The 14,332-nt window shown below is 39.0% G+C and overlaps 1 protein-coding gene across 2 annotated transcripts; it reads right to left on the bottom strand.

Annotated features, from left to right (window-relative positions):
• Positions 1-956: 956 nt before the first annotated feature.
• On the bottom strand, positions 957-12,451 carry LOC139982178 (lysosomal proton-coupled steroid conjugate and bile acid symporter SLC46A3-like). 2 transcript variants are annotated; one of them, XM_071994763.1, is made up of 8 exons: positions 12,224-12,451; positions 10,420-10,478; positions 9,077-10,173; positions 8,436-8,567; positions 7,300-7,383; positions 5,890-6,046; positions 4,247-4,393; positions 957-1,034 (listed from the first exon to the last, which is right to left on the bottom strand). In XM_071994763.1, exons 3-7 carry the CDS (start codon positions 10,068-10,070, stop codon positions 4,291-4,293), a joined length of 1,470 nt encoding a protein of 489 aa, XP_071850864.1. In that variant the 5' UTR covers positions 10,071-10,173; positions 10,420-10,478; positions 12,224-12,451; the 3' UTR covers positions 957-1,034; positions 4,247-4,290. The 2 variants fall into 2 exon arrangements, with proteins under 2 accessions (XP_071850864.1, XP_071850865.1); XM_071994764.1 differs by lacking the exon at positions 4,247-4,393.
• Positions 12,452-14,332: the final 1,881 nt, after the last annotated feature.

The raw sequence follows: 14,332 nt of genomic DNA, 5'->3' as shown, positions 1-14,332 counted from the left end.
TGCAGTTGATGAAGAAAGACTTTTCAAATGGAACTTGTTTCTGAAATTTCTGAATAAAAAATTGAATAAAAAAATTGCATCATATCCATACAACACTTAGTAAAAATCTCAACATTACAATCTGTTTGACATTGAAAAAAACTTTATAAAAGCTTTGCCCAATATTAGCACACACATTATATCCGGCCAGATTTTCTACTCATCTCAACATTAGCATCTGTGTCATGTCCCAACTGCAATGTTCACTCGACCTCAACACTACTATATGCATAATAACCTAACAATGCATTCAACAATCTTAACCCTTAAAATACTCCACCTTGGCATACTATTTCCAGTAGCATCAGATTTTCTTTTTATTCATCTCAAACTAGTTGTATTTTGCATCAAACCTTCAACCATCTCGACACTTAAAATCCTGTGTCATATCCCAATTGGACCTTGGATACACCTCAACATTTAGTATGCAAACTATCTCTCCTGCACACTTTATCAATCCTGATGTTACCACCTACGTACATATAAATATCGGCAGGCATCCATATTTTAATCGTCCATTATCTGCACAGTAAGCCAACTGCATCATCGGTGTTTGGCATTTGCGGCCAGGGACAATATCGCTATGCTACATATTCATAAATCTGTGACAACATCCTGAGACAATGTCACGTCCATTCTCGTCATAATTGTTCCGGCGTGCGGCCCGCTGAATCTCATGTTTAGTTTTTCCCCGCCATCGATGGAGTCGTTTCTAGAGATGTTTGAAGTTTTAACCCCTTTCCCAACCAAGAGAAACTTGGTGGATAGGTCACCATGGTGATAGGATGTTCGTATTCATTCCTATAAACCTCTCTGTCATCCTCACCTCTAAAGTTTACTACTAGTATTATGAAATAAAACTTAGCATGTACTTCCTTTACCTTCTGTTAACAACTTGTTTTTTTTTTTTATAGAAAAATCTATATTATTGGATGTCTCCATCACTGACTATCAGTGTAAGAGGCTCTTGATGCCTGCAGGCGGAATGTAAGAACCTGTATGAAAGAGAGAGAGAACAAATATTGATGTGACTTCTTGCAGTTACATCGGCTGAGAGTTTGGGAAGTGTGAGGTGGGAATGGGAGGGGGGGAATGGGAGGGGGGAAACGACAACTATTCACTGAGATAAACCCTATGGTGTACAGTATTTAAAGATATAACAAGTCATGGTATATGTGTATTGGGTAGGAGAAACAAGTGGGATGGGCAGGCGCGTAGCCAAGGGGGGGGGCGAAGGGGGCAGCCGCCCCCCCTTGAGCATATTTACAAAAAAAAATTTTTAATGTTTTTATGATATCGCTAGTATTTTCAAAAGAGAAAATGCTACGATGCAACTTACAAGGCCTGGGAAGTGCCATTTCCAGTGATCTGGGAGGCATTTTCAGCCAAAATTCCTGGCTACGCGCCTGGGGATGGGAAGGGTCTGGGATGTCTTATATATGGTGCAAACTAGTCTTTCTCTAAGCAATACCGCTTGGTCCTCTGAGAAGGGATGAAATGAGACAATCGATGGGCTTCTGAGCCTTTTGGCTAATATCATGTGTAGTATCTGTTCCCTTTCGAGGGGAATGGAGATGCATTTTTCTCTTCAAGTAGGTCACTCTTTATTCATAATGGTGCTTCAGATATTTAATGTAGGATCATAAGCCTCCAAGAAATCCCTGTTTCAATATTCTAACTGTACATGCACAAATGAACATCACATAAGAGACAATTCAAGAAAATTTGACTCCTCAGTCAACATTCACAACAATTGGCTATTATCTAAATGTAAGAGAATGTATACATAGTCTCTTCTTGCCCTATTTAGAAGAGTGCTTCATCTATATTCAGTAGGTCAGGTCATATACAGGTAAGGTAATGCCTTCTGTTGCATCATCATTCGGTTGCTTGGTATAAAGAGCAGTTCAAAGGTTCATTCACATTCTTGATCTGCGTAGGTTCAGTGGTATGACCGACTTTTAGCATTGCCTCAACTATTTATTTTGTTCCGTATATGCCAGGGTGTGGCAGCCTGTACACATGAAATAGTGAAACCTTGTATTATCAGCGTAGTATGTGTGACGATTAAAGATAGTCAGTATAGGCCCCAAATTATAACACGCTATAATTGCTAGGAGTTTTCAAAAAGTACTTTCCTGAAGGTCTTTACTCTCCAAATTGTTCTCAGACATATTTAAGGAACACACAAGCTGACTGAATGTCCCAGTGAGGAAAATTTCCTCAAAGGTTGTAATAAAATAGTTTAAGAATTTTGACCGAAGGTGACCATATTTGAATATCTAGCATATTAGGGGCCAATACAGCATAACTTTAAGAGGTACCAAAGAGATTTTCAAGGATGCAATACAGATGCGAATTATCCAGTCGAGACCTTGGTATCTTTCTTGTCAACCCGTCTCTCATACATAAACGGTGACATCTAAATTTGATCCAACTTTCTGTCTGAAGTAGTTGAAGGTTAAGCCGGTCGATATAGATTATATGCAATCAACGATATTTCGAGTTAGAGGGAAGATGTTGATATGGGTTTTCAACTGGAAGTATGTAATATTATTCTCTTCAACATATTAAATTTATACAACTTTTGTCAACAGAAAATCCTTTTAATGCTCAATTTTTGAGACGAAACATTGACTTTGGCAACGTTTTCTGAGGTGAAGAGTACACATACTGTATACAGTGAAGTAAACTACTGTATTAAGTTCTGCAAGACTATATAAACGATGCTGTCTGAAGATGAGGCATTATCACATAGTAATGATGCGATGCCAAACAGTAAATTGCAGTGTACGTGAAGACGAAAAATTATCACACTTAGTGTTACCTGACAGAGCATAATTGATCTCGTATAGAACTGGAAACCACCATTCAAATTAATGAATAACTTTGCTCCAAAATTTTACACAAATGACAATATGTATATGAGGTGTTGTTCAAATACACACAACCAGTGGCATATTTTTTTTTGGTAAGATATATAAGCCGAAATTTGGGGGGTACATAGAACAAGCTTTTGTAGTTACTTCTTCTTTTCAGTTTTATAAGACAAAAAAGAAAATATTGAAACAATATGTGTGATTCCAGGTTAAATGGTATCCAAAGTATTTCAGTTCCTGGGGCCACCTATATAGGTACTGTACCACAATAAGGTGAGACTACATCCACCTGGAAGGTTAACCATTGGCAGGAAAATAGTCCTAAAGTGACGTACTGTAAGTGGTGTATTTTGGTATTTTTTTGAGTCATCGTCATTCTTTTTGATGCTTGGATGTCGAAAAGGATGAAATAGACTACTGATGGTCTAAATATCTGGAGGATTGAAGGTGATTTTAAGGTTTTTTAGAGAATCCTGGGTGAAACATGCAGATTCTGCAGAGACAGCTGGCAGATGGGTTCGGAAGCACTATGATAAAGTTTGAGCCCTTCTGGCTCAAACTCTACACGGTCATGGTGGCTATTTTAAACTTCAATGTGCTGTGGTAGCCCAAGCCATCAGCTATCATACTGTATGGTGGGTAGGACATGTCAGGTGAAAACTTCTTGTCTCTTCTCTAGCAGTTCTGAAAAGTGAGTCAATGGGAGCTATTAATTGTGTTATGACACCTATATAAAGGATTGCCATAAACAAACGGCTGGATAGCTTGGCTGGTAGAGTGCAGTGCTTGTGACCCAGAAGTCACTGTAGTTCTAGACAAAAACAACAACAAAATGTCTAGTCACTCAATTCGCGGATTTAAATTTCATCAAAAGTAAAATCTGGTTGAAAATTCCTAGAATGCTATATTGGCTTTAACTTATATTGACATGTTGAAAATGCAACATATTTATTAACAATGAGACTGAGATATTTGCAATGTTCATCAATTACAGTAACAACCAATGAAATTTTTAAGAAAATCAAAGAATGAGGAACGATAATAACTGCAATCAGCTAAGTCGCAGAACTTTGTGCATTAATTATCATTCGATCCTGCATTTGTCAAAGGCTTCAAATTTTGACAAAACAAATGACCATCCAATGTACTGTAAGTACTGTATATTGGGGAATATAACAATCAGAAGTTTTGATGATCTGAAAGAGCAGTTTAAGTTGTCAAATGATGAGGTGAAATAATGCGATGGCAAAGAAAAATAAAAGAAAAGACAGAATATGCCAAAAAGCTTGCGATTAAATTGAACCAATGTGAAAAGTAAAAAAACTTACAGAGAAAAGAAACAAAAACTCAAAATCATGTCGAAATAGGACGGCTAAGCCTGGGAAGGTTCTGACGCTAAATGAAGCTTGTCTTGAGACGCTTGTAATCCCTGGTGGGAAGTGCTTGGTGCAGAACAGTTCATAAGGTGAAGAATTCTACAGAGAAAGATTGCATTAGTTACCATGGAAACCATGAAGTGTCCAAACAGAAGAGGTGAGAAAATAAGACGTGTGAGAAATATTTGCAAAGGTTTTTGTGACCACAGGTGTCAAGAAATCATGCATAGACAGCTCTCTTTTCATTCATTCTTTTCCTCTTCTACTTTCCTTTTACCTCCTCCACCATCCCACCACCCCCCCCCCCCCCCCCTTGCTTATCACCATTCCTCTTCCTGTTATGGCATGTTCAATTTATCATTACACATGGGCAAATCTTTCTTGGCAAGTGTTACTTGCATTCCTCTTCTCTCAGCATTTTCTCTATTATAATCATATATACTGACTGCAATTAATATGGTACAACCTCATAACAGCCTCTACTGACTTGCTGTTCATGTCAGAATATCATTTCGAACAGATTAAAACTGAATAAACCACCACGACCAAGGAATATTACTTGAAAGTAAGCATTTGAAACTGACTTGCAATATTGTGGTGTATGTAGCTAGGTCTCTGTTCCCCTCCTCCCCCCCCCCCTCCCCAGCCCCATCTTGACCTGGGTAAGTCATGAATGCAGGAGGTCACACAGTATTTCATAATGCCTCAAAAATAAACAAGTGAAAGAGAACTAAGGTATAGGTACGTTGTCTTAACCTTAATACCAAACACAAAGAAACAACATGCAATGACGAGAGAGACACAAAAATGATGCATATTCAACACCAAATGACTTAGCAAAACTCATGCCATATAAATGAAAAGACATGCAAAAAATAAACAACTTTTTTGAAAGTTAAAAAAAAAAAACAGTGAAACTTAAAAGCTGCATTTTTTAGTTGTTTGTAAGTTTGTCACAGCTCTTACCAAGCAGTGAAATATTACACACAAGCATCGAAGAGGTCTGTTGATGACAAATGTTTGAACTGCCCCTTACAACTAAAAATTTATGTTACACCTAACAGGGAAAGTTTGTGTTCCACAAATGTACTGAATTGATTTGTTTTGTTTGCACACAATATGGCTGATTCCATCATTTGTGGTGTAATAGTTTGGTCAGTCTTTCCCGTTCTTTCTTGTTACATCAGTGGGAGTCAGTTATCACCAGATAATGACGTAGCACCGCAAACACTGCACCACTGACCTGGTAAGGTCTGCTCCTCGTTTAGGCCCGCATGGAAAATTACTCTCCCTCGATTATTTATCTAAATTTGTAAAAGACCAGGCCACTCTGGTCGTAAACTGTCACACACAACTGACTGCCGGTTAGGAAAATGCTTAGTGTTTCGTTTACCGACTGAATCCGACGTGACTTTGCAATTTCAAAGGCTTGATTAGTCGCAGCCCTAAGCACACACACACACACTGCCAAACTATACATGATTATCCACAAGTTGAGGCAGATTGTAATTAATGGGACAGGGGTCTGGGTGGGGTGGGGGTTGGCAGTATATGACTTTTTCTGCCATTCTGTCTGTAAAGTGATGAATACTTACACTGTGATGACCCATGGAATCAATATAAGGCCAGCAGAAAGGTAGAAGACAAACTGACTATTGAAAGACAACGATGCTGCGTAAATGACTTGTAAGGACACGGGGAAGACCAACTCTGCCAAATTATTGACAATACCGATGATGGAGAACAGCGTACCTGTAGAAGAAGACAAATAAAAGACAACAATTGGCTGAGGAAAGGACAATGTTGAAATTATGGAAGACACCAGTAAGACAAACTCTGCCAAATTATTGACAATACCGATGATGGAGAACAGCGTACCTGTAGAAGAAGACAAATAAAAGACAAGAACTGGCTGAGGAAAAGACAATGTTGAAATTATAGAAGACACCAGTAAGACAAAGTCTGCCAAATTATTGACAATACCGATGATGGAGAACAGCGTACCTGTAGAAGAAGACAAATAAAAGACAAGAACTGGCTGAGGAAAAGACAATGTTGAAATTATAGAAGACACCAGTAAGACAAAGTCTGCCAAATTATTGACAATACCGATGATGGAGAACAGCGTACCTGTAGAAGAAGACAAATAAAAGACAAGAACTGGCTGAGGAAAAGACAATGTTGAAATTATAGAAGACACCAGTAAGACAAAGTCTGCCAAATTATTGACAATACCGATGATGGAGAACAGCGTACCTGTAGAAGAAGACAAATAAAAGACAAGAACTGGCTGAGGAAAAGACAATGTTGAAATTATAGAAGACACCAGTAAGACAAACTCTGCCAAATTATTGACAATACCGATGATGGAGAACAGCGTACCTGTAGAAGAAGACAAATAAAAGACAAGAACTGGCTGAGGAAAAGACAATGTTGAAATTATAGAAGACACCAGTAAGACAAAGTCTGCCAAATTATTGACAATACCGATGATGGAGAACAGCGTACCTGTAGAAGAAGACAAATAAAAGACAACAATTGGCTGAGGAAAGGACATTGTTGAAATTATAGAAGACACCAGTAAGACAAACTCTGCCATGACGGTAGACAACATAACTATACAAGTAATTCGTGGAAAGACAATTGCTAATGAACCCCTGATGAACAAACTCTGCCAACAAGTTACCAGCAATACTATACTGTGACACAGTTTCAAGACTTGAAAATGTGCAGATATTAAATGGACAAACAATTATTTATAAATACAACATTCATGGGTTCAAATCCCAGGGAGAGCAGTAGATATCAAATTAAGTGTCCCCTAGAAGTCAAGTTTGACCTCAGATGACCTTTGACCAGAAGTCCTGATGGCTGATCTTTTACCCTTGTTCATTGCTACCACTGGTCCAGTTATCAATTTACCCTTCTTTGGTCAAGAAAAAGAGCAGAGATGACTTTGATAATGTGATCATCATGGACCTCAAGTAACGATTTTCTCTCCTTACCTTGTTCATCAGGTTTCACCATCTTGGAAAGGTCAGTCCTGACAATGGGAAGAGCTAGCAACCTAAAAGCACCAAGGCATGCTCCTGAAACCAGTAATAAAAAAATATATTACAAAAGACTGAAATAACACAGAATTCATTGAGAAAACTTGTCTCTCACAACAGAAGTATATAATGGAATCTGAGACATTAGTATAATGCAAGAATTCTCGTAAGAAAGTAAGTGAAAAACCCCTGGAGTAAAGGACATGGGGTAAGTACCAGACAGTCGGTGGCTTATTGAGGAGGAGGGGATTATTCTGAGGTTTCTTAGTGAGGGATTTATGAATTTCAGAAACAGTTACATGTGTAGGCGATCTCTTACTAACATACACATGTATCACCACGGTTGGCCAGACCATGGAAGTATTACACTAAAACCATCAATAAAAAAAAAACAAGCAAAAATTAAAAATGAATAAAAATAAGGCCAAATGAAATTTTGGCTTTAAATGTACAGTACTAGTTTTTAATGCAATAACCAAACTTGTGGTGGTCAGATGCAGTGGTAAACTCTTGTCCTAAGATGGGGAGCAGGAATGGGTGTGACAATTACAATCCTGCCTTGTGATTCTCTGAACACTCATCACAAAAAAATGAAATGCTTTCAATACAACCTGGTATTCATCCACAATCATCATATATACTGTATGGAGAGGGTTTCAAATTGAGCTTCTGTTTGCTTTCTAATCCTTGGGATATATTGTTCCAAGTTAAACCAAACAATCAACAGATCTGGTTCTAGTGTTTCGGCTTCATCTCTGTCAAGGTAAGATGCATAAATTATTCCCCGCTCAAAGAATCCAGATATTGCCCTCAAATGAACTAAATTTTAATTATTACAAATGTTTTTACATAAGTTACTTCTAAGTGATCAACTCATGGTACTAGCATGCTACTAAAACCTTCCCAAGGTTTTCACCCTCCAAGCATAGTCTTTTTAAAAATCATTGATTCCAACTTGAAGTGACCACTTACCATTAGTCCTTTCTTCAACTAAACCTTCATACCCCTCCATTTGCCTTCAGCCAACCCCCTCCCCTCTACCAACCCCCAGTTGAGGCTAATCGTAAAATTAACCAAAACATACAACTTACCAAGAAGCAAATACCATTCAGTCTTTGCGAGGGCTGTTGCGACGAAAGCTGCTTGGTTACTTAGGTAGGAGACATACATCATACCAAAGGTGCTGAGGCAGAATGGAAGTATAGCGCCCCCTATCATAGAACCTGACATTGAAGCAAAAAGAAGACAAATGAGATGTATGACATTGATATGAACTCAGTTCAACTGGAAGCCACTTGTACATATATTTGAAAGATGATATCCAAAACGAAAAGAACACGTTCTAGATTGTTGTTAACATATTACAAACCTGTCTGGACTACATGAAGTGGTTTATTTGATGGGATATTCAACATGCAATTTAGGGTTTATGCAGCTCCTTGTGGGTCATTTTTTTTTGAGGTTCACACATTCAGAAATTTTCTGGAAAAGTATGGTACAGTGAAGCCTGTCATGAGCTTGGACATACTGTACTGTACAGTTGTCCTACTGTCCAGATTCAATGTACAAATCCATGCTTCAGCAAAGTTTCACATAAAACATCCACATTTCTGATTCAACAGTTAGTTGGCAAAACGTAACTGTGCGTTCAAGCTTGCTTGTCACCACAAATTAGTGAATCAAAGTTTAAAAAAAAAAAAAACAAACAAAGACAGACTCTAGTAATACTTACCAACTCCAGCAGACATGAGCGAACCAAAGAGAAATAATCCAATATCTTCTGGTGACAGACACAATGGCGCCCCCATCCCATACAGCACAGTTACTGCGAAGCTACCTGACCCAAAACCGGTCATAGCAAACGCGACAACCATGTAGAGGATTATCTTGATGTGCCGTCTGTTCTCTTTCACCTTCAGTATACCCATGGCATCACTGAAGGTCTTCTTTACGGGGGACCTCACCCCGCCCACTACGTTCCTCTCCACGGTCTCCAGCAATAATCCTGGTATAATGATGTACGCGAGCACTAACAGCGACACCGTCATGACGATCAAGAACGGTACCGCATATCCAACATTTTTTATGAGAAATCCGATTCCGAGCTGAGGAACACCGACCATGAGGAAGAGCAGCACATCCAGGACGATGATGTGAATCATGCGGTTGTTCTCGTCGGTGACGTCCGCCGCGTAGGACATGCACACCGATACCATCAGCATGAACCCACCGCTCAGACCTAGGATACCCGTCCCTAGCAGCAGGAACCAGAGCGGAAGCTCAAACAGGATGGTGAGGAAACTGGACAAGGAGCAGAGAAACATCCCCGAGACGGAAATGCCCAGAGGTATTTTACGTCCGATTTGGTCGCTGTACGATCCCAACACGAACCCCACAGGGATGCTCCCTATCGAGACACACACTGTCATATAAATACTCCATAGCGTGGTCTCCGCCTGGATCTCTTCGTTCACCCGAAGCTGCGAGTCCGAAATATTTGGCAAGCACTGGGAGTAGGAAACGTTTCCGCCATATATGTTGGTAAAATAATGGTGAACATATTGTGATTGGACTACCATTAGGATACCATACCCTAACGCAACTGCCATGATGATTGGCTCTACGGTGATCCATCTACGAGAAGCGAGGACAGCACCCCTGGACTTTGGGATATTGTCACGGTCATCCTTGATGAGTGGGGTGGTTTCGTTAATCGTATCAGACATCTTACTTCCCTGGATAGAAGTTTGAATAACTGTACTCTCTGAGCTTCAAAAGGTTATGTACTGTACTGTATCTTGTTGGATCCGAGTTAAATTCACGATATGTCTGTAAAAGGAACAGAAAACACGTAAACTTGACAAGGATTTGTAGATTTGAAGCTTGAAGACTATGCGCATGGATAAGTTAAACCCTGGAGACAGACATACTGAGCAGTGTTATTACTAGGATATTAAAAGCTGGACGCAATGTCATGAAAATGTTTGCATCAGGCTCATAAAAACTTTGTATCCCTGCAGTTCTCCATGAAAACATGCACTATAAAATACCTGCACAGGAACGCATAATACTTACCTATAATGACCCCTGACAACACATTGATTCGTGCACAACAGAAGCCTATAATGATAGGTCTGTAAGAAAAATAAAAAAACAAAATAACTGTCAAATTCTGAAGCAGGACTGCTGTGGACTACAGTAGTTACCATATAAATATGCTAGCCTAGACATCATGCAATGCATACTACTGTAACTTCCTTAAATAGCGTCTGTGAAAATGTTAGAGGCCCTTTATACGCTGTGATTTCGGAAATCAATGTAAAGTAAAACAATGCCTAGAAAGAAAATGCAAGAAGACAAATACCGCACTTTAACTGATTTGGTTGAGGCCCTTAAATTACTTAAATGACGACATAAGAACGTCTCCCTACAAGACCTAGTACTAAATTTATAAATTGTCTCAACTCATAACTTTTTGTCATCAAAACAATGATTCAAATATTACATGATATATTACAGAAACAAGTCAAATACATCTTCGCACCATGATTGAAATGTGTTGTAAACAAGGCCTTTAAAGGTACGGTAATAAAGTTTGAGTGCACACATGATAATACAATACTTTGTTATCTCTATGTACACAAGCAGAATCTTGTGATTTCAGGTTCTACTGCACAGGAGGTCTTGAAATGTTTCCGTACCAGCACAGCACTGCAAAGGGTTATAATTAGTCGTTTGGTTCACTAAGGAAACACAAGTTGATCATGAACAAAGGGGCCTATACGTTAGACCTGCTAAGAAATCAGTCCAATTTGGACGTTCATTATTTGAAACCTGAAAATAACTCTAACAACGCTTTGAATCAATATTTATGTAACCTACAGTAGGCTAGGTCTTTGATGTAGTTACAGTAATTATTAGTAAAGTCTTCTAATACGTACTAGTACTGTACTTATATTACAAGTATTAAACAAGTTCTACTGTACTTCTAGGCTTAGCCGAGGACCTAGGCTACTGTTTGATATACAGTACACTAGCCTTCTGCCTAGACCTAATTTTTGGAGCAATTGTAGAATAGTCCACAACTATCTCACACATGAATCGCTTGTTGAGCATGACAATACATTGTTTACTAGTATAGGCTAGCCTTTACTATGGGACTCTCGGTCATACTCTGTGACAGTATGAGATTCAATAGTTGCAGGATATTCTGCAATTGAGGTTAATTTTGTACACCATCCGGCGTGACTGGTTTACACTTAACATTCGTACCAATTCAATGATACAATTATGGGTGATCTGTTATTGGGTAACTTCAGCATTATGACATGGCCCTAGCGTCTACATCCCATGTTGTATAACAATGGGAATGGATGCTGTAACTTGTATGTAGAGCTAGGCTAATATACTTACATGTATAACTTAGTTACTGTACCACCTAGTACTTAGTAGCAGTTTAGTAAAGGCTTCATAATTGACCGAACTTCATAATTGACGCACCTTCAAATATTACTAGCAACCGGATACAGCAGGCAACCTAAAATTTTTAGTCAAGCAGTTACATATTTCATGAGTTTGAATTCATTTCAGGTGTATGCTGATCAACTTTTTTTAAGCTTTTAAAACCCTCCCCCCCCCCAGTTTTGCACATATTTTTGGCATTTGGAAATCTTACTCCCTATAAGTAACAAAAAAATTACCTCAAAATATTACCACTGCTCTGTGGGACCAAACCTGTCTAAGCTTAGAGGCTCAGAGCATAGCAAACAGCATCCAAAGTCAGTGGATGTATACTAAGGCCTACACTATGGTCAACTGCACCTAAGAAAGTTACATGCAGGTTTAGCCTTGACCTACATATATTTGGGCCTACCTGTACCTATTTGGGACTTCATCCTTCCACTGCTTACGCTAGCAAAATAGAGAGCACCTCGCCAGGAATTGCCTATTGACAGTACTATTGAGTTGTTAGTTTGATTGTTATGTATTTGTAGGACCGGTTGAAAGAATACGTCTAGTCATCCTGACACTCTGCTGCTGTTTCAGTGTAGGCTAGATCTTATGTCTCGTGCATGCTATCAAGTTGTAAACAGAACACTCAAATCATAAAGTATCTCATGATCTTACATACTTACGAATTGTACTGATTAAATTTGTACGGAAGAGCCAACAAGGCATCACATGTACCACTTTCAGATATAACAGAATAATGCAAATGAAAAGTTTTACGAAAGAACAACCATGTAATCGAGCTAGTCAAAAGTCCTCGATGGTTTTTACTTCGGTATTTATTTATAACTCTCATAACTATGTATTAACGTCTTTCTTTACGTTGATCGATATATTTTCATGTAACAATAGTTTCACATGCTATGTCTTTTGGAGGCTCTCGTAGTTTTGAAACGACGGAAGCCGAGACATCAAGATGACATGTGATTAAGATTAAGACCGTCAACAACAGAAAAAAACGTCAAAGGGTGTGAACCACATGATCTGTACACTAACTGAAGTGTTAGTGTACAGATCAGTGGTGTGAACACTCGCGCACAAAGAAACGTCTCATACCGGTAATCTGACCTAGTTTCGAATGAGGTGTAACAGAAGTGTTAGACACCATCATCCATCCCAGAAAATACACACACTGCTTGCTAACTTCGGTAATTAGACAAAGTGTTCAGTCAATACATACAGCTACGGTCAATACCCACAACACAGGCGCAAGGACATCTCAGGTCTAGATAAAAGATAACAAGGTATCACGTTTCATTACTGTCTGCATTTTGTAGCGACAAGAAGAAAACGTCATTTGCAAGCAACGGAATGTTTACTTTTTCCGAGCGCGGCACGCGGTTTGGGGCGAGTCTTCAATGCCTTTGCGTGACCTACTGCAGTACGTATGTATACTTTCAGACCGTACAGATCGTGCAGCAACAACCTGACTCGTGTTATCAACTTTTTTTAAATTTTTTATATTAACATGTTAAAGATTCTTTTCTCTTCCATTTCGCATACACATACATTGAGAAGTATGTGGCTCACAATTCCATGATTTTTTTATATATTTTTTTTACTTAAGCCAGAAATATATTATGTGAAGTAGAGATATCCTTAGCTTTAGATATCTGTATTTCCCATAAGAAATATATTCTCTCAGGCTTGCATTTGGAAGTTTTCACAGCAATCCAGTGGAGCTATTGATCCCAGTCAGTTTTTTTATAATCGTTGAAGCCTATATCCAACTAAGAGAGGGGTTAGGGGACCCCCCCTCCGAAATAAGTGGAAATTTTAGATGTAAACCCTGAATTCTGAGGCATATTTAGGCTATACGTAAGGTTCTAAATGTAAAGTTGTACTAATAATTCTAAGTTGAGTTTTTGTTGTTGCTGGGGTTGAAAATGGGGAGGAGTTGAACGCCCCAACCCCCACCTTATACCTGGACCTGTGTATTTGCCTTTCCAAAACTCCTTCCATCACAATACAACCCGTTGTGCTCCTTCAACTCAGCCAGCATTTGAGAACATTGCAGTAATAACAAGCCAAAATTCACTTCATATATAGACAGTCGTGACAGGCTTGGGAACAATAATGATTGTGAAAAATACACACAAACCGATAGTAATTTGTGTGATTTACATGTACGGGGAAAACAGAACTCTTTGCTCTTCATTCACGAATGTGACATACTAAGGTTTCAGATCTCAGATGAACTACTACTGCACACACTTGCACTACCACCAGGGCCGTCTTAAGTGATCACCGGGCCCTGGGCCCGGCAATGGAGCGGGGCCCATCAATCAAGTGAGTTCGCAAAAAGTTGCGTGAAAAATTGACATCCTTGACAATCGCTCAAGCATAGACATGCCTGCATTTACCACCCCTCCCTATGTCGCGCATAAAGCATAAAACTTTAGCTGAATAACATACGTGATATATCTAAAATATGAAATACATTATAGAAGAGAAATCTTCGAGTTGCCCTCCATCCCTT

This window comes from Apostichopus japonicus, chromosome 16 (genome assembly GCF_037975245.1).
Source record: "Apostichopus japonicus isolate 1M-3 chromosome 16, ASM3797524v1, whole genome shotgun sequence".
Taxonomy (NCBI): Eukaryota; Metazoa; Echinodermata; class Holothuroidea; order Aspidochirotida; family Stichopodidae; genus Apostichopus; species Apostichopus japonicus.
The sequence above is the reverse complement of the archived record's forward strand: the minus strand, read 5'-3'. Positions and strand labels throughout refer to the sequence as shown.